This window comes from Vulpes vulpes, chromosome 13 (genome assembly GCF_048418805.1).
Source record: "Vulpes vulpes isolate BD-2025 chromosome 13, VulVul3, whole genome shotgun sequence".
Classification (NCBI taxonomy): Eukaryota; Metazoa; Chordata; class Mammalia; order Carnivora; family Canidae; genus Vulpes; species Vulpes vulpes.
This window is the reverse complement of record NC_132792.1, coordinates 90,160,864-90,181,792: the sequence shown is the minus strand read 5'-3', so window position 1 is coordinate 90,181,792 and position 20,929 is coordinate 90,160,864. Positions and strand designations below refer to the sequence as shown.

Sequence of the window (20,929 nt, the reverse complement as noted above, 5' to 3'; positions counted from 1 at the left end):
TTATTGTAATGTTAGTTATTAGGCATGGATTAAATTTAAAATGTTGGGGAAGGTTTGGAAACTCTGACCCTAAAGAGGTAAAGGGTGGGAAAGAGCCCAAGATATTAGTGTTATATATTTTGGGGATTAGTATTTAAATTGGGGGGGGGGCACCTGGGTGGCTCAGTTGGTTAAACATCTGACTCTTGGTTTCTGCTCAGGTCTTGATCTTGAGGTCATGGGATCAAATCCCGTGTTGGGCTCTGTGCTCAGTGCGGAGTCTACTTCAGATTCTCTCTCCCTCTTGTTCCCACTCACTCTCTCTCTCTCTCAAATAAATAAATAACATCTTTAAAAAGAAGGATTTAAATTAGGTTATAGCGCACTGAAATTTAATGACTATTTTGCGTTTTGAATTTTTACTGATTTATTATGCTCCATCAAAGAAGTGGTATAGCATGGTCACATTAAACACCAAGGTACAATCTAGGTTCTGTCAATGGAAGATGTGTGGCCTTGGGCAAGTTACTTAACCTCTCTGTGTTTTCATCTATAGGGTAGAGATAATCACACCACCTATGCTATAGGGTTGCTGTAGGGGCTAAATGAGACAATCACGTAGAGCACTCAGTACTTCCATATAATTTCTATGATAGTGAACAGTGATTGGAAGAAGAGTTAGAGCAATTTTTTCGGTCACTAAATTATTAAAATATTTAAGAGGCAGAATGGTGTCGAAACAAAACTTTCTCCACAACATTATATGTGGATTTCAGAGTAGTTCCATCTTACTGGGTGAAAATAACAATAATATAAGGTGGATTTCATGTATATGAAGGCTTTATTCTGAGTAAGAATTATTTGGGGAGGGGGCGCCTGGCTGGCTCAGTCATTACAGCATGTGACTCTTGATCTTGGGGGTCTATAAGTTCGAGAAATTACTCAAAAAAAATTATTTGGAAAAGAGCCTAGGAGACCAACTGGCACACCTGGAAGCTGAGTTAAGACAGATATATAGACACTTTTAAATAAAATGAACGGTAAACTGACAAACCTCTAAAATATGCTATTATTAAGTACAAAAAGGCAAGATATAGAACAGTTTGAGGTATGCTAACATCTGGGTGAACAAGGGGGATTAAATTAAAATATATAATTGCTTGAATATGCACAAAGTATCTCTGTACAGAGATGCAAATATTGGTTATATTAATTTCCTCTGGCAAAGAGAACTGATTTAATATTTCTGTTAAATAAGAATGAGAGGGAGATAGTCACTGAACGTCTTTTTATAACTTTTGAATTTTGAGCCAGAGGAATATATTATCTATTGAAAAATAAAGTAAAACAGAGAAAAAAAACTTAACTGAAGATTAGGGAAGTAGGAGAAAGCTAACATGACTGGGTGCCAGCTATGTGCCAGATAAGGAAGGTAGTTTTTTTTTTTAATCGTGGGTAAAATATATATATCATAAAGTTCTTCATCTTAACCCCTTCTAAGCCTATATAGTTCCAGCCAGCATTAAGTACATTCACAATGCTGTGCTACCATTGTCATTATTCACGTCCAGAATTTTTTTGTCATTCCAAATTGAAATTCTGTACCCCCATAGAAAGCTGGAGTTTGTAAATTCAAACTTCAAAATAATCCTGTGAGGGATAGTTAAGAAAACGAGCTCAGGAAGATCACATCATTTGCCTGAGACAGCACGGATGACTGGGCCCCAGCTCTTCCCTACTCCTCCAAATCCTTTGGGTTCTAGGAGGAGGTGGGAGTGGGCACCGGCCACTCCGGGGGTGGGGGGGGGATGTGGAGGCTGGCTTTGCGCATGTGCTTGCGTGTCTTCTAGTACCAGGCACCAACACCACAAGTTCTTTTAGGAAACTTGACAACTTGTGCTATGGTAACCTGTAAATTATATTAAAAAAAAAAAACAACCCCAAACCATTTGACTCTTTGCTACTAGACAAAAATTTAATTGCCCTTTAGAAGTGCACTGTGCAGAATGCACTGTGAAAATACATCATCATTGTGAAAACCTACCCCACGCCTGGCTTTTAGATGTGCCTTAGAGTTGGTTCATTGTGAATAGATTTATTGGCCACCACGTCAGGAAGTTATTATTCAAAGGGCACCTGCATGATATGGCACAAGAAAAAAGGGAGAAAGGAATGACTCTTCTCCATTGAGAGAAGGAAATTTCTAGCAGGGTAAGCCAAGCTGAACAGATGTGAAAAACAAGAATCGGTCTGATCTTATCTTTGAGCGGCAGAAAACACTGGGCTGAACTGAGAAGCCTGCTGAATTATCTACCATTTTTTGAAATGCATGATTAAATAACCAACAATTATGCTGAAACTACTGCACATTCTTTGCTCATGAAGCTGTGATGGGAGTGATTGCTTTCTACACTACCAGTCACTTTGGTCTTGCTCTCCCTCACTCCCACGTGTATGAGAAGTGATTCACATTTTTGTTCTCATGTGGTTACTCAATAGTGTCGAACACACTGTAACACAACCCAGTAACCCAGGTTATTCTTGGACGTCCACTCCTTTTTTGAGAATCAAAATGTGCATTCGGGATTGAGGGCACTTTGTGTTTGATTGTGTTCGTGTTTGTTTAGCTACCCTAATGTTTTGAGTCACACATTTGATTTAGAGAACAAAAATAATAGCCTCTGATAATGCTTACAGACAAGATATCTTTGTCATTTTTCAAGTCACATTTAGCCGTGTAGGAATTCCAGGGCCAATCATCTAAAAATCTGGTCTCACGCATGGACCCGTCACCCAAAATGGCCAGGTGGCAAATCTTCTGGACAAAGAAAAAGTGCTACATTTCTTAAGTTTGGGGTCCCTATTTCAAAGGACAGAAAGGGAGGCTGTTACCTGTATCCCGATCGAGAGACATCGATTTTTCTTAAAGTGATCCTTCTTCCTGTCCTCTGTGGTGACAGTGGCTATGGTGGTTGTGGTAGTGACGGTGGTAGGGTTGTTGTTCATGTGTTGACTTGCCGGGCCGTGGATCTGGGCATTTGCTGCTTCGATGGCGGCTGTCAGAGCCTTCATACTGTCCAGGCTCTCCGTGGAGTTGCTCAGTCCAGACTGGCTGATAATATCTCCTCGCTGGCCCTGTCCATCCATGTAGGCATCCTGCGCAGACTCTGTGCTACTCTGGGCTGTGATAGAAATGAAAGGTTTCGTGGTAGTTCTGGGTGGGACTGGAGGTGGTGTCTTCTTATATGTTGTAATGCAAGATGACACTGGAAGACAGTGAAAACAAAGACACTGTGATTTCTGTGTGGGTTTTAATTTCTGTATCGTAATTAACATCCACTGGAAATCAGTGCACACGAAACACACAAAGACGTTGACCATGAAAACAGTCCGTTGATAGAGTAAGTGAGATCCCCGCTTAAGGAGGACATCCGAGCCTCCTGTGGGGAGCCACTCCCACCAGACGGAGGGAAAAAAGGCTGGAAAACAGGTCGACCTCTGAGATGGACATTTCTGAAATGGAAGTTAATACGAATCAACATAGAATAGCCTCTGTGGAAATCCTCCCGGGCAACAGTCCCCTGAGAGGTAATATATACACACGCGTCTGCCGGCTCAGGAAAATATTAACTATAGCTAACGCTGGACAAGGCCACTCACTGGAGAAGATTGCAGTGGTCGGTAATAAACACTGGGACAGGAAGGAAGAAAGCAAAGAGGTTGTGAGCAAGTGTGGTCTCATCCTAACCACACAGCGGGAAGTGCCCTGGTGGGCAGGCGGGGCAGCGCCCAGAGCCATCCCAGGGTCCTGGGGCTCCTTTCTTCCTTTCTGCCTCCCTCCCTTCCTGTCTTGGTCTCTGCCCTCCCTCCAGCCCTCTTCCCTCCTTCCCCTCTTCCCTCCCTCCTTCCCTCTTTCTTCCCCCTACTTCCTTCCTTCCTTCCTTCCTTCCTTCCTTCCTTCCTTCCTCCCTCCCTCCCTCCCTCCCTCCCTCCGTTCCTTCCTTCCTTCCTTCCTTCCTTCCTTCCTTCCTTCCTTCCTTCCTTCCTTTCTCCTCTCCCTCCCTGCTTCCTTCCTTCCCCCCCTTCTTTTCCTCCTTCCTTCCTCTCCTTTCTCCCTCCTTTCCTTCCTTGCCTCCCTCCCGCCCTCCTTCCCTTCTTCCTTCCTTCCCTCCTTCCTCTGGATAGATGCTCACTATATAAACTTCCACTTGAATTTTTGTTGTTGTTTTTTTCTGAGCATAACTGTCCTCTAAGAGGGAATACACTGCACAAAAGTGTCCTATTGTAGGAGACCTGAGTGGCTCAGTGATGGAGTGTCCGCCTTTGGCTCAGGTCATGATCCTGGGGTCCTGGGATTGAGTCCCGCATCAGGCTCCCTGCATGGAGCCTGCTTCTCTCTCTGCCTGTGTCTCTGCCTCTCTCTCTCTCTCTCTCTCTCTGTGTGTGTCTCTCATGAATAAATAAATAAAATCTTTAAGAAAAAAAAGTCTCCTATTGTAGTTTCCCTTGTTTCTAAGTCTGGGGGGGTGGGGTGAGGTGGCTCACGAAAATCCTGTCCTTCAAGGCAACTTAATCAACTCAGAGGCCTGAGTCTGTGCCTAAACATGTCCTTTCTAGACCTGTGAGGGCTGAGTCGAGGTCCTCCCTGAGGCTCCGGCTGAAGTCGCCTCTGGTCTCCTCCCCAACTACCTGATTAGGACTGTGAGGTTATATAAGAAGCTTTACACACCGCTTTTTAGCTTTCCATTTGTGGAGCATGAGGTGCAAAATGCAGATCAAAAAAGAATGATGAAGTTTTCAAGTGAACGCCCTGCCAGAAGAGAACAATTCCTTGACCAGCTTTCTAAAGATGTTTGTTAAGACCTCTTTAAAAATGATTCCAACAGTTGTGTTTCCATGGCACCCCCACCCCCCAGGCTGCTCCCACTCACAGTGGGCGGTCACTGTCACACCAAATCAGCTACTCCTGACCACAGGATCCAACTGTCGTTTGAGCTGCCACTGGGCCATCTCACTAAATGAAATACTTGCTTTAATATTTAGGATGTTTCCTGAGGCCACTCAAAGGAAGTGTCCTATAAGGAACAATAAACAGAAGGATCCTATTACACTGTGCTGTGGTTTCACTGGCTTGTGATTTGGAGTAATTTCCTTAACCGTAAAACAGGGAAAGAAATATTTTGCTATTTCCTAGGGATTACCTGATGGAACTAAGCCCTGGAGGTGGGGGGTAATGTAAACAATATAAATGTAGCCACCACTCAGTTACCCGGGATGAATGATTGCCAGAGGCTCACGCGGGGAAAACCTTCCACCTGGGCTTAGTGCATGGACTATACATCCTTTAATTTGAACAGAGCTCAGCAATTCCCAGCCCATCGTCTACAGTTTTCAGCTCGGGTGCCTAAGAGGTAATGCAACCAGGGGAGGCTCCCAGTGCCCCCTGAGACGGGCAGAGCCAGGAGCAAAGCCAGCCTGGTCTGGGTTCTCCCTCTGGGCTACAGTGAAGCCTCCGGCTACTAATGCAAACACACGCAATGCTGATTTTCTCACTTCACCCAATTTCGTGTCAGGTAGTGTTCCTACTGTGGAGCTACCTTCTGCTTCCAGGAAGGTTTGGAGGGATAACCCTACTCAGGATGATGCTCAGTCTCAGTTATTCATTGGCAGACCAGACTGGGTGGGACGGGGAGTGACCATATGTAGGATAAGATCAATCTATCTCTTCAAATCTAGTGAAACCAGTTAATTTCATTACTTCTCTTAAGACAAGTCTTTACAGTGTAAACTCAGTATTTTGCTCAAAATGGATGCTCAGGACAGTCTGCCCACTCATATTCCAAAGAAACGAAATGCCACGTTCTTACAAAGAAAGTCTGATCTTTTGGGTTGTTTATGCCTCGTTAGTTACCCTGTTTCCTCTTTCGGTGTGGATAATCAAAATTGCACAATGCAGCCAAATAGAGTATTATTTCATTTGCTGTGAGTTACAGTAGAAATTTTGCCATGATGGGATGTGTGCTATAGGGAACATAGAAAGGAGGGTGTCACATTATTTCCAGTCTAATGATGGGGTTTGGGGACACTCCCTGGGGCCAACTGCAATTTGGTGCCACCTGCTGGCTGTTGTCAGCTCCCCTTCTTGATCTATAGGGATAACTCCCAGTACTTTGATCAATGGGGACCTGCAGGGCACAGCAGCAATGCTAGAAATCCACTAGGATAAGACTGGAGAGGGAGTATCTTGGGCACATGGCTTTCCCAATAGGCCCAGCCCAATGCCCAAAGAAGGTAAGAATTTGAGATTGCCTTACCTTGAATACGGGAACTGAACAGAGGCCAGGAATCACTTACTATGGTGTTGTATTTGAGGGGCTTGGCACAAATCTTATGAGATTTCACTGCATTGTGGGGCTTGGCACAAATCTGCCACAGTTACCACAGTTACACTCAAAGAAGCACCGCCCATCAATTTTCAAACAGAAATTTAAAAGGAATTCCAATCTTTAAGAACGCCCCCTGTCAGAGAAGGAGATCCAAGACACAACTTACACTTCCCATAATCCCCTTCCTTCTCATGCCCCAATTCTTTTGCAATTCAAGGCTGCTCCAGAAACTCATACAACCAAATCCCCAATTTTTCCCAGCATCACTCTTAACTGGTTTCCCAGGCTAGGCTCTGAATCCTTTCTTCTCTCCTAAGATATATATATATATACACATATATATATATATATATATATGTATATATATATATATATATTCTCCTAAGATATATATATATATTCTCTCCTAAGATATATATATATATAAATATCTATACATATATATATTTCTAATTCTACATATATTTCTAATTCTACTCTCATGATTCAGCACCATGAATAATTTAGAATCCACTGGAGTCTGAGTGCCAGGAGGGGTGCAGTAGAGTGGGATTCAAGAAGATGAAACACAAGTAAATAAATCTTGTTTGGTCAAGACAGAAAGAGAAGACAAGTGGCGTATATGCCATAAAATGAAATACTTCTCTTATGTGAGAGTAACATTGATTAAAGTTGTGATTAAAAAATATAAGTGCTCAAAAAAAAATGCAAGTGTTCCTTTTATTCAACTGGAACATGAAAAAGAAAAGATATTGTACTTTAACTTATTGCTTTCCTTTGCCTGATATATTTATTTGTTCGTTTCAAATAAACTGATTTTCTTTCTTATTTGGATCCTGATGATTTATTACCCCAGCTCAAAGTTGGTGAAAGGACTCCTATTTATAAGGACGATCAGCACGAGTGTAGTTACAGATTTTGATGACCTCACTTTCATTCAGAGGATACTGCAGAGTATAGACAGCAGAGACTGGTTTTTACATTGAGTTAAGAAATTACTGAAGAAGGAGGAGGGGGAGGGGTTGGGGAGGAGGAAGAGGAAAAGAAGGAGAAGTAAAAAAAAAGAGAGAACAGATTCCTATCCTATTTCAGCGTCTAGCTGACTATTCAATATTGTCTCTATGTGAATGGAAAGATAATGCTGGTGTTGAAAGCCTCAGGAAGGCCTGTGCCAGGAATTATTTTTTTCTGTAGTGGTGAAGGTTTTCTGAAAAAAAAAGAAAAAAAAAAAAAAGAAAAAAAACCCACTAGTTTCTTATCATTCTGGTTATCCTCTGTGATCAAGAGCACACATGTGTCAGACAGCCACAAAACAGATGTAGGTTCAAGCCCATGTTTTAGATCTTCTCAAAAATACATTCCGACTGGGATGCCTGGGTGGCTCAGTCTCAGTTGAGCATCTGACTATTGATTTCGGCTTGGGTCCTGATTTCATGGTCGTGAGATGGAGCCCCACCAGAGGCTCTGAGCTCAGAGTGGAGTCTGCTTTTCCCTCGCCCTCTACTTCTCCCCCTGCACATGCTAGCGCACACTCTGTCTCTCAAATAAATAAGTGAATAAAATCTTTAAAACAACAACAACAACAACCTTCTGACTGGTTAAACTATTGTGTCACATACTATAAAGCTACATTGAGGAATTATTTAGCACTTCCCTGTTACTGAATTTTAGAAACTTTCAAATACAATGACAAACCCATAAGAAGTACAGATTAAAACCACAAAAGGACAACAAAAGAATTCCAAAATATACATATACATAGAGTTGTACAGCTTTTTGATGTAAACAAGTTATCCTAAGACTTGATTAACCACAAAGCAGGCTGTGATTTGATCTGTGTTTAGTAGCTGCGGGCCTTCTACACAGGAGTGATGGTCAAAGCGATCTTGGATCTGCAGAGTTGTATCAGACAGGTCTGCTCTGACCCAGCTGAAGACCACCAGAAAGAGAAGGCCCACCTCAACCCGCTGTCTAGTTTCTGTTGAGGGCAAAGGTCTCCTGATTTGGGTGATTTGGTCCAGCCAACAATAATTTAACGAGCCCTCAAAAGAAGATTTTTTTAATCTTCTTTAATCAAATGGGGTTACCAGTGGGGTGCTGGAACTGGCTCTTCTCAGTTTGCCAGGTAATTGTGCAAATCTCTTCCCAAGTCTCTGTTTAGTGACATTTCATCGATAGCTTGAAACTGACCTTGGTGTGAATGTTTACATAATGGAAATTGGGAAATACTACCCCTGCCTCAGAGAGCCAGTTGTTAAGCATTTCCAGCACACCTGTACACATAGAGTGGCACTGTTCAAAGTGTGGTCCACAGACTGGTGTCCAATCACAAAGTATTTGATGAGCGTAGAGTGAAATACACCAAGAAAATTGAGAGTGAACTTTTAGAAACTTTTACAACGATTCTAAAGACTGTTTATTGGTCAAATCTAACAACAAAGAAGACTGGGGCTTGTTTTGGGGTGCCCTGTTTTAAACTTTTCCTTTATCTAGTGATTCTTTTATTGCATTTTTATCAAAATGTCAATCTGCAACAATCAGACACCAAACAAACAAACTAGTCCATCACCAGAGAGAGTTTGAGAAGCACTTACAGGAAACATTTGCAAATCCAGTGGACAGGATGGAGGTAGTGCATGTAGGATTAAGAACATATTAGGGAAGTAACTTGAAACTACAGGCTATTTTAGAAAGCAAAATAATGTGAAAAGGCCAAAGGAAAAAAAGGAAATGGGGAAGGATGTAGGACATAAAGGGACTGCTGCACAAATACAAGATTGTGGTTTTAACATCAGGTAAGCTGCCTATTTCTAAGAGGGTGTGCAGGAGTACAAATGTGATGTCTAGAACAAGGGGAGGATTGTGGTGCTGCATTTCATTCCGGGCTCTTCTCTTTAAGGGGAAATTGCAAAGTGCTCCGAGGAAAGAAAAACCATCTCTTAGGAGGAGTGGATTAAGGAGAGGGGATGTTTAGTTTGCAAGAGAAGGAAGGTGGAAGAATTTCCAATGATTTTGAAGGCTCTTGCCTCAACGTTGGCATGGACTAGTTCTGTATAAGGCCCCGTGGGAAATCACAAAGGTATGAAGAATAATTCTCTAGTAGTCAGTTGTCCAAAGGTGGAATATGGGGCCCTTGCTGGGTAGTGATCTTTTGGTCTCAGGACGTGTGAAGCACAGACCAGCTCATCTTCTGGCTGGGCAGTTATTAAGATTGTACCACCATGTGAGAGGAGCCTGCTGGAGGTGACAAGATTTCTTTCAAACTGAAGCTCCTGTGGTTTTATGAATATGAATAAAAGATAGAAAAAAATTGAGAAGTAGAGACCCATTGAGAGTGATGTGAAAAAGCTGAAGAAGGAAGCCAAGAGAAGCCGTTAGGGAGCATTACCAACAAGGATGTTTGGTAGCAATGACCAATGTTCTGGCATCCTGGGAATGCGTCTGGCACAGACGAGGGTAAAGCTGCTAATAAGAGAAATTTGCTGCTGCTGCTTCGCATCAAGGAGGCCCAGGCGTTCTGAACTGGCAACCAACTGGAGGTCAGGCTCCCGGGGTGGCATGCTACACAGGCCGGACTCCTCTCCCACCAAGTGCCAGACAAACCAGGTTCTGGCATGAGTCCTTCACAGTGAAAGGCACAAACCCAGGTGAAAACAATGATAAGATGGAACATTAGTCCAGACTCTCTCTCTTTTTTTTTTTTAAAGCTCTACATCCACCATGAGGCTTGAGTTCACAGTCCCCAGGGATGGAGACTCCTGTGCGTCACCAGCTGAGCCAGCCCGGTGCCCCTTTAGTTGAGGCTCTTGACCTGCCCTTAGGTGAACCAAATCACCAGAGTGAATCCTTGCTCCATAACACACTGTGCTAAGTATTTAATAGACATGATGTCATGACAGAGGAAGCTCTTGCCACCCCCATTTGTTTGATGGTAAGACAGAGAGGCTCAGAGCAGGTAACTGAGGTCTTTATCTTACACAGCTACTAAGTAGTGGAGTTTGCCTAAGTCGGAGGCCTTGTTCCCAGTTCTTTTCCTTCCCCCAAACCGCCTGCAACCAGCTGCCCAACAAAACTTCGATTAAACGCCTTGCCCAGTACAGTATATCATGCTTCTCGTGAGAAAATGCCCCCTAACGCTCCCCATTGCTGTGCTTGGCACCCTGCCGGAACCTGTCAGAGGCCTGGAGACCGAACACACCTGGGGTGGCCAGCGAGGGGTGCACCGGCCGCACGGTTCAGAGGCTGCGGGATCCCCGGGTGGCTCGGCGGTTGGGTGTCCGCCTTCCGCCCAGGGCGTGATCCTGGAGCCCCGGGGTCGAGCCCCCGCATCGGGCTCCCTGCACGGAGCCTGCTTCTCCCTCTGCCTGTGCCTCTGCCTCTCTCTCTCTGTCTCTCATGAATAAATAAAATCTTAAAAAAAAAAGTGTTGCAAGAGTCGGGCTCCGCGCTGGGCGTGCAACCTGCTGAAGATCGTCCCAGCCCCTCCAGCCGCTCTACTGCGCCTGTGCTCCTCCTGGCAGGATGGAAATACTGCCCCCCCCACCCCCCAAGGGAAAAAAAAAAGGAGGAACTCCCCAAAACAAAATATAGACATGGAAAAATCGCTCCCTCGTTTCAAAATATTTACAGCTGAGCGTCTCCGGGCCACCCAGGGCGCGGCGCGGGGGAGGCCTGGGTCCGGGGGGGGGGGGGGGGGCCCTGGGAGCCGTCCCGCCGACCGTCCTGCACGGAAGCCGCAGGGCCTGGGGAGGTTTTCTGGGTCCCAGCGGAGAACAGCGCGCCTGTGTGAGCGCGCGGGGCAGGGCCCGGAGTGCGGGCCGAGGGCGGGGCGCCCAGAACTCCCGGGTCGCAGGACTCGCCAGCTGGTAGCTGCGGGTGTCCAGGCGCGCCCCAGCCTCGGCACGCGGGCGGGGAGGCCTGTGCCCGAGAGCGGGCGCTCCCGCGGGGCAGAGCTGGCCCCGCCGCGCTGCTGCTGATCAAGCACCACATTGTTCTCCCCGGGAAGAACGGAAAGGTTTGTTTCGGTCACAGCTCCCCGCCCCCCCTTTCTGTTCTAAGAGGCACCCAAGTTGTTTTAACAAGTTGCTACAATCCTTGGGCTTCCCGAGGTGAGGCCGCGGCGCACAGAGCCTGCACTGTACCGACCTCCCGGGGAGGAGGGCGCGGAGTTAGTCATTAAAGGGGGGGGGGGGAGAGCCCCAGGCACTTCATGCCTGGAAATGATGTAACCGGCAGCCACTCCTCTGTTAGAACTGCGACCAAACAATGCTCGGGCAATCCGCGGCAGCTGCGCTCCAAATGTCAGCGCCAGCCCGGTCCAAAGAGCTTGAAAGGCACCAAGCTGCAGGACTTTGTGCTGCACCTTTCTCGCCCACATTTTCCCCCGAGCACTCCCAGGAACCTGGCAACAGGTAACGTGGCAACCTTTGCTTTAGAAAGTGGCAAGTGGCATGACTTCAGAGAACAAGTGGATTTTTTTTTTTTTTAAAGCCAACTGCAGCTCCCCTCCCAGCACCTCCATACCCCGCCCCGCCCCCCCTCCCTCCCCCCGGGGCCAAGAAGCTGCGAAAAAGGTAGCGCTGCCGGCAGCCCTGCTCTCGGGTGCCGCCTTGTGGCTAAACTCGGAACAGCACCGAGGTACCTGCAAATCTGCGGCCCAGCTCCAAGGTAAGTCAAGTCAGGCTATGCGTGGGGGTGCTGGGGGTGGTGGGGGTGGTGGGGGTGGGGGTGGACGTCTTTGCTAGGCTTTGTCTTCCGGAAAGAAACACCGGGAGTGTTAGTCAACATTCAGAATGCCTTGCTTTTAAACTCTCACCGTAACAAGAATTTTACCCTAAAGCAAGAACTGCTGCCGCCTTTGGTTAGGTGGATGGCAGCAAGGATTAAGAGCCAAGAAACTGAGCACTCCTGCTGGGTGAGACTTGCATTTTCCATTTTCCATTTTTATCTTTTTTTACGTGAGTTGTGTGCAGAAACCTTGCTCTGGGGCAGAGGCATTTCTAATTCACATCTCTGGTTTCCAGTTAGTCTACTTGCAAGGATTATTTAGGATTTCCAGACTGCAGGCCCAGCTTCCCAGAAAGCAGGGCTTGCAGTACTAGTTTAGCTCTTTTATCTCTGTGTGGGGCAAACACCCACAGAAATGCCAAGGGCACTGTTTTTAACCAGTCTTCTTTCTCTCAGGTACTCTCCCTTCTGGTGTTTCTTGATTTGGAGGAATGGCTACAGTTGCGAGCTGCTGGTAGCTCCAGCCAGTTGTGAGGGCATCCGTTCTTTCTCCCTCTCTGGAAATGTTAACTGGAAACCAAGCAAGAGGTTTAGATCAAAGTAACTGTGCTCTTCAGAAAGTTCCATTAATTAACTAAATTAAAGGAAGTTCAATGATGTTTGGAGGAAAGTCATTTTAGAAGGCCCAGGTCCAGGGACTTTAGTCTAAAACTTCTAATGTGGACTTTTAATGAAGTTTGGCAGCAAGTTAAATAATATTAGAAATTGAGGGTTACCATATGGAAAACCAGTTGTTGCCTGAAATCAATCATTTCAAAGGAACATCTTGAAGTAGACAGACATTTGGCTAGTATTTGCTTAGACCATTTAATGCTAAAGATTAAAAGCCCACGGCTCTGAGTAAGAATCATTTGACCAGTAGCCGCGGTGAGTCATAGCCTTCCTTCTTAAGAACTAGGATGTTGAGAACACTGGGCTTACTAATTTGCAAGGCAGGGCCATTGCTTCCAGAAGGGAATGCGATCAGAATTTCACGGCTCATTTTCCTGGTCTTTCCAACAGGTGCTGTTGAGTCATCCATGTACAGAAGTGACTGCCCTGGCAGTTTCATCTGTTAGGATTAAGTTTCCATTTGTTCCATCACTTTATGAAGTGATTTCTACCATTGAGTCAGATACATCACTTCCTCTAGGACTTAGGGATTTTTTTCAATGTTTGTAACTTTGTGTGTGTTTTTGAAAATTTGTCCCAGCCGGTCTGCAGGTTTTCCTGGACTGAATGGATTGTTTACAGGAGGGGAAGATTCAGGGCCCAAGGTCAGGGTTACCAAATTATATAAGGTTTCCTGTTTGGGCAGTTGGTCTACCAACCCCTCAGGTTAGTGCAGACTGGGTCTTGCCAAAGGACAACATGCCTACAAGGCCTGGGGGTAGGGATGGTGCCAGGAGCAGGGAAGGATATTTTTTTTTTTTTTTAAGCTTTTCATCAAGCTTTGATTTCTTGTCAGAGGTCACTTCACAGTGATACTTTCCTATAGTCTCTGTAGGTGATTTTTTTTTTTTTCCCCTGACTAGGAATTCTGAGAAAGGAATTTAGTTAAGAATGTAAGAACCACCAGGTCAGGCACTGTTGTCCGTTTTTTTCATGGTGACCACAGTGCTTGAAACACACATGGCACATGGTAGGACCGTAGTAAAGTACTTGTTACGTGAAGGAATGAACAGGGATGAAAAGGCACTTCCTGGACAAAAGAAAAAAAGGACTACTAATCAGGATAGGGAAGTCACTGGGGCGGAAGTGAAATGAATACTCAGCAAAGCCATACTGGGTGACCTTGGGTCTTACAGTTGAATCTCCTGTCACCGGCACCCACTTCTCTTTGGCATTGGCTGAGGGCTGGCCGAGTGCAATTGCGATTGGCCAACTTTCACCACGAGCTAGTAGGCAAAAGCCCGACCTAGTATCAGCTGAAAGCAGTTGGTCCTATGGATTATTCACCTAACTTCCTCCATCCTCTGGCTTTACCCATGGACCTCAGCAGATGGCTGTGTGAGGGGCCTGTGATGCTGTTTTTTTTTCCCGTGCAGCTGCCTTTCTTTGCCCTCTTATTATCCTGCTATTCTCTGCTTGCACAAGATGGATATCTGCGAGCCCAGAACTTTCTTTACCTCTTGGTCTTATTTCATGAGAATTAGTATCACCTGCACAATGGGACCTGGAGCCTGGGATACAAGGAAAAATCTGTAATGGAATCACACAAACAAACAGGACTCTCCGGTCGTGTCATTTTGGGACTGGTAAACAAAGTAGAACTCAAGCCCACCTGGGACACCTGGGTGGTTCAGTGGTTGAGCATCCGCCTTTGGCTCAGGATGTGATTCCGGGGTCCTGGGATCGAGTCCCACATCAGGCTCCCCATGGGGAGCCTGCTTCTCCCTCTGCCTGTGTCTCTGCCTCTCTCTGTGTCTCTCATGAATAAGTAAATAAAATCTTAAAAAAAAAAAAAAAAAAGAACTCAAGCCCACCTAACCCTGGGTCTGTACTGGAGTAGCTAACAGTAGTTAGGAGCAGCGAGGCATCAGACACATGCTGCCAACTTGTCCCTCTTCAGAAAGTGAGTTGGCCGTGTAGACCGTGACCTGTGCACAAACCTGCATATGTCACCAGTCTAGTCTGGCTAAGTCCTAACGGAAACTTCCAGCTGGCTCTGTCAGTAACCCCTACTGCCTGTCGAGCTCTCTGGGCTTTGGAAAGAGGGCGGCCCTATCAAAGTCGCCTGCTTCTGCTGCCTTGTGGATGGAGGGTGTGCAGGGAGGGCTTGGCCTGGAGCAGAAGCTTTTGCACAAGGCAAGCTCAAATCCCCAAACTTGGGAAAACAGGATATGTGGGGAAGCATAAAAGAAAGAAAATGCATCCACCATTCCTTCCTGTTGGTTTCAGCATGATGAGGAGTGATTACCCGGGTCTGCAGAGCAGGGCATGTGGGAGGCCATAGGACACCCTGGTGTGTGGAGTTAGGCAGTTCATTATTCATCCCACTCCATTCCTCTTCCTCTCTGAAACCCCCCTTTTCAAAGGAAAAACAGGAAAACTGTCTGGGTTAATCTGTAGAACTGTTTCGGTCAGCCCACTCGGCCCAGGAAGGATACCAGCCTGCTGCTGAGTCTCAAGGAACTGAACCAGTGCTTACAAATGACAGCTCCTTACCCACCTGCCTGGACAGAGGAGGACATAGAGGCAGAGAGGGACTGTCCAGGTGTCCCCGGAGCTCTCGGCCCATGCCATGCCCCATACAGGACTTTGGCCCTCCAGTCAGCCTTTACGGTTGGTATGGAAAAGGCCCCTTAAAGATTGCATTACAAATTCTACTTTACAGTTGGGTTTTGTCCTTCGGTAAAAAAAATTAAATAAAAATAACCTAAGGACACTGACAAGGCTCGCACTAAAGCTGGCATCACTTTTTCCACCTGTGTCTAGCGTCCTGCTGGTTCGCCATGAGAGCCAGACGCCGCGCCTGGGATCCTGGTTCCGCAAGGGACAAGGGGGCTGGAGAGTGCGGGCTGCCCACGTTCTCCGGGGGCTCTGGGCGGTGGGGCGGGGGGGGGGTTCTGGCCGGAGCCGGAGTTCTTCCCATCTCAGCCTCCGTACTTAGATTTGAAAGAGCTGCCTCCTAGTTTTGTCCTGAAGATTCTCCTTTGGACCCTCATGAGAACATCGTCTGCATCTGAAAGCTCTTATGTGACTCTTTTGGTTGAATGTTTGGAATTCCGAACTTTTTTTGGATGGTGGAAGGTGAATACACCCGACACACCCACGGGGGTCTTGGGTGGCACCTCTGAATCCCGGGCTCACTCTAACCTCTTTGTCCGCAGAAAGAGGTGGAACAGGAGCCTGCAGGTAGTTCCAAGGTCAGGTTTTGGCTGGTGCCTTTCAGAATTGCAGATGAAGAATGACGTTTACCTGCTCCTTCAGAAGCCTCAGAGCAGTAAGGCTCCAGCTGGGGACGTCCTCCTTCAGAGGCTTGGGGTGGGGGGTGCTGCCTGGAGCCCTGTCCCAGACATGCCGGGAAGAGGATGGTGGGTGGCTGGTGAGGGGTGGGGGCGGGCTCTGCTTTGCAGGTGGGCAAGGTTTCCATATGTTTAAGGGAAAGAGAAATCCCAGATCAGGTTTGATAAGACTCCCGATGTCGCCTCTCTTGCCTTGACCGTGTTGGAGTTTCTGGGTGTTCACCGGTTTTTTCTTTTAAAGATTTTATTTATTTACTCATGAGAGACACAAAGAGAGAGAGGGAGAGACAGAGACACAGGCAGAGGGAGAAGCAGGCTCCATGCAGGGAGCCCGACGTGGGACTCGATCCCAGGACTCCAGGATCACACCCCGGGCCGCAGGCGGTGCTAAACAGCTGAGCCATCCGGTCTGCCCTGTTCACCAGTTTCACACACTGTATTCAGAAACATCTGGTTTTGATTTTTGTGAAAATGGCAATGGGGGTGCTAGTATGGGCTTTCAAGTTACCTTTTCCCACAGGGCAGAATAACATCTACGTAAACCGCAGGATGTGTTCTTGAAGACAAACACCTTGTATTTGCAAGGTTGCGTGGATGGGTCTTCACTCATCTTTTCCTTCGTTCTTTTTTTCATTCTCACCCCCCCTGCCCTCAGGCAATAGTTATTTCCCATAATTAAGTCATTATTTATTTTAAAATAAATAAAACCAGCGCTCTTCTCCTTGACCCACCGTAATTTTTGTATTCACGGGAGGGTGGCCCTGCCCTAGGTCCAGGCTGGGCACCCTGCCAAAGTGATGCCGCTTAGGACACTCACCTAGAAGTTTGTCTGCAAAGGCACTCTTCACTCCCTGAAGTGCTACCAAGCACACACAGTTTGAAAATAATTTTCAAGATGCATATTTTTATACTGCATTTCCAACCCGAGAGATCACAGAGATAATCCACGTGAGAGCTTGAATTAAAGAATAAACCGAGGGGTGGGTAGACACATTAATGAAGAGCAGACCTACATATAGATCAAGCACTAGAAGTTTTTAGTGCCTAAAACAAGCGCTACACCACCAACCTCCTGACGTGGGTGGGTAACGGTCTCCCTTTACAAAAAGAACCAGAGGAGGTAGAGGCAAGTGATTGGATTATTTTGGATTTCTACCGTCACAGGTGAAAGATTTGATCAAGTCTCAACGCTTCGAAAAAGTGACCATGCCCACCGCAAATCCACCGAGCCAGAGGAGCCAGAGGAGCCAGAGGATGTCCGAGGCGACTGTGAGTTGCACGCTTGGGGCCAGGGCTTTGTAATTCACACCGTTGGTAATTACGGTAGCGTGGGCCGAGGTGCCAAGGTGCAGGCCTGCGGAAAGGCTGGAGGAAACCAGCGTTGGCGTTTGGATCAAAATTAACTACCAATAAAGAGCAGGGAAATGGAACACAGAGAAGGGGAGCACTTGGATGGCCGCTGCTCAGGATTCAGCCCGTTGGCCGTCGCCGACGCCTCGTCCGGTCTCCAGATAAAGGCGAGTCTTGTCCCCCTCAGGCACCTGGCTGAGAGGTAATGAAACGGTGGCCTTATCTTCTAAGGGTGGAGTCAGGCAGACCTCCGTGGTGATTATGGTAAACTGAAATTGCTTGCCATTTACTCAAAAAAATGGGAGGGAGGGAGAAAGGAAAGGGCTGAAGGCAGGAAACAGTTTGTCTCTCTTGGATTTTGAAAGCAAGCAAGTCAGAGGAGGGAGGAAAACAGCCCGGCCAGGCCGCCCTCTCCTGGGGGTGACAGGACTGCTGACAGCTCAGGTCCACGTGATGGCCTAGGAAAGAGGCTCAGGCTGATGAAAACCCAAGAAATCTTCTTAGGAGTCTTCCTTTCTGAATGTAAATGACTGAGTCAGTGCTTTGCTAAGGAGGGAAGGAAGTCACAGTCCCAACGAGTGACTCATTCAGTGCTGGGAGCCCAGGCAGTTGGATAAAAAGTTTTAGCCAAAGCAGCAACAAATCTACTTTAAATACTAGCACAGTAAGGAAATTCCTCTTTCGGGCTGAATGCCATCCGCACAAAAGAGCTCCTGTTGACATCTCATTTACAATCTCCCCCAGGACACAGACAAGACCATTTCAATAAACCCGGCTCAGAAACACCTATTGTTCGAAATCTTCAACTAGCAACAGGCGACCACCACTCCCCATTGTTTTGTAAAAGAAAAGATTTAGAAGGAGAAGGATTGCCTCTGTGGAAGCTATGAAAAGAGGAAGGAAAAAAGTCCCTTTGACCCGATGCTGTCAGAGAGCGTGCATGAAGAATAAAGTTAATGGATTTCCATTTTTATAAGAAGTGCCTAAGAAATGCCTGTTAAGTTTCTGAACTGGTGATGGGAAATTTTAAATTTGATGCCAACTCTGTGCGTTAAGAAGCGAACTCCTGCCAACGGGCTTGCTAAGTGAAAAGACATAGGCTACACTTACCCTATTCTCAGCCTTACAAAAGCCCTGATAGCACCAATAGCAGAGCACCAGGTGAGTCTTTGATCTGGGCTGTTTCCCTGGGAATTAGAGCCGGACTGTCCTTTCCAAGTAGAATTTCCAGGCTCAGAGCCCACTCCTCCCCATTAATGATTTCCTTTTTTTCCATTGCCCCATTTTGCTTCCTCTTTTAGTAGAAGTTGAACACTCTGGAGTTATGTTATGTGGTCCTTAGATAGGTTTTCTTCGCTATGCCCCCAATTCAGGGATACATTTGTGTTTACCCCAAAAAGGGGCTTTTCTCAAATGCTTCTTATCTTGACCCTCATAATATGTCTTGCAGTTAACGTTACCCATCTCTGCAAGTGATTCCTTTATCTACCCAGAGCTCAAGCCAAAACTGGGCATTATCTAATTCCTTTTGAGTCCTCTCTTCTCTCTTAAATCCGTCTGGAATCCTTCTACCTCCTACAAGCCAGCTTTCTGCTTTCTTAGATCCTATTACCTCCCCTCTGGGGGATCACAGCAACTTCCTAACTCACAGTTTCTCTAACTACCAGTTGTGACTTATTCAGGGGTCATGAAATCAATTGAGGTGGGTCATGCAGTTTCACCCTTTAAAAAAATGAAGTGGATTTAAAAAAAAAATGAAGTAGATCAAAATGTGAGGTTGCATCAAACAAAGGAAAAAGTAAGTACTGTTTCGTGAAACTTGTTTCAGTTTGTGTGTGGATCTGTGTACGTTCTGGGCAACAGGTAAAAATGAATTTTCTTTGCCAAGATGTTTTGAGAAATACTTTTCTAATTGGTCTCACTGGGTCTGTCTTATCCGTGCTTCCGCACTACTGTAGACGCTTAGAGCAAAGGTTGAAGATACTGAACAGAACCTGTCACCCTCCAGCTGACAGGTCTCCCCACAGGAGACAAGTCTCGCATAAAGTCTAGGGCTTTGGAGATTCTGAATAACTCAGTTTCTGCTCGCTTTGCAAAAGGGCTTTGGAACTCTATATTGTCCTGACCACTTTTACTCTTAGTTATTAAAAGCATTGAGTTCCTTAGAAAGAAAAAGGGGACTTAAGAAACAAAATAAAACCACCACCTCCATAATGGATTCTTGTGTAACATTTAAGAGAACAGTCTTGCTTTTGTTTGCTATTATACGGAGAGATGTTCAGATTTCCTTTTTATACTGTAAATGAAAAATTAAAGATATCTGCACATCCTGACCCCTTGTAGTGGTCATTCCACGAAAGCACATGGGACAGACTCCACCTTCCTGAAGATTCGAACAAGCACATCCTCATCCCTTTCTTAGTGCTGGGGCCCTGCCGCCTTGACTCATAACCACTCTCCAGGTGAAAGTGCATCTTGCTGGGAAGAGATGTGGCTCCAGTTCTTGCAAACCCTCCCTCAACCCCCCCCACCCCCACCATACTAAAAGAAGTCCCTGCTTCTTTGCTGCTTGCCTTACTTATGTTATGGAATCTGGATTTAGAGAACTTGCTCCATTAAGTAGAAAGTCAACAGAAATTCACCTCTTTAGAGAAAAAAAAGAAACAAAACCAGCAACTTTTATTTATTTATTTTTTAAGATTTTATTTATTTATTCATGAGAAACACAGAGAGAGAGGCAGAAGCACAGGCAGAGGGAGATGCAGGCTCCACGGAGGGAGCCCTGTGTGGGACTTGATCCCAGCACCCTGGGATCACACCCCGAGTCAAAGGCAGCTGCTCAACCGCTGAGGCACCCAGACATCCCACCAGCAACTTTTAAATTCTATAATTTGTAAGCCAGTGTGTTGCTTCTTTCTCTAAACTGACCAGCAGTTGGGATGCCTGAGTGGCATGATCCCAGGATCCAGGATTGAGTCCTGCATCGGGCTCCTTGCAGGGAGCCTGCTCCTCCCTCTCCCTGTGTCTCTGCCTCTCTATGTCTCTCATGAATAAATAAATAAAATATTAAAAAAAAAAAACTTAAAAAAAAAAATAAACTGACCAGCAGTAGCTTGCCTTTGTTTGGCAGAAAATTTGACAGAAAATTATGATAAGAAGAAATTGACGTTAAAGTGCAGTCTAACAAGGAAAAAAAGTCACTATTGTAATTCTGTACAAAACTATATGTACTCTGACATCAAGTAGTTATAGCCAAGTGATGTGCTTATGGATGATTTTTACTTTATTCTTTGAGCTTCCTAAATTTTCCAATTAAAAGAATCATTACTGTTGTAATCATTAAAAACATATACATATCAGAATACAAAAACATTATCAGAATACCAATTAGATACACTATTATGTCATCACTGTTGTGACGCCTGACTAAAATTTGAAAACTTCATTCTCACCATATATATTGTATTTTTTTAACCATTT

General features: G+C 45.8%; 2 protein-coding genes across 24 annotated transcripts in view; one reads left to right on the top strand and one right to left on the bottom strand.

The window, feature by feature from the left end:
• Positions 1 to 20,929, bottom strand: part of DLGAP1 (DLG associated protein 1) — an 867,925-nt gene that overhangs the window by 66,768 nt on the left and 780,228 nt on the right. For 18 of the 23 annotated variants that reach the window (XM_072734994.1, XM_072734996.1, XM_072734995.1 and 15 more), the window contains one exon: positions 2,872 to 3,245. In XM_072734994.1, coding sequence (XP_072591095.1) covers positions 2,872 to 3,245 — 374 coding nt within the window. The remainder of the gene's footprint in view (positions 1 to 2,871; positions 3,246 to 20,929) is intronic. The other 5 variants (XM_072734998.1, XM_072734999.1, XM_072735000.1 and 2 more) reach the window with 1 other exon arrangement.
• On the top strand, positions 11,187 to 19,782 carry LOC140595217 (uncharacterized). The gene is made up of 5 exons (XM_072735019.1): positions 11,187 to 11,379; positions 11,616 to 11,776; positions 11,856 to 12,032; positions 15,965 to 16,077; positions 17,264 to 19,782. The coding sequence occupies exons 2-5, from the start codon at positions 11,631 to 11,633 to the stop codon at positions 17,500 to 17,502; spliced, it is 675 nt and encodes a 224-aa protein (XP_072591120.1). The 5' UTR covers positions 11,187 to 11,379; positions 11,616 to 11,630; the 3' UTR covers positions 17,503 to 19,782.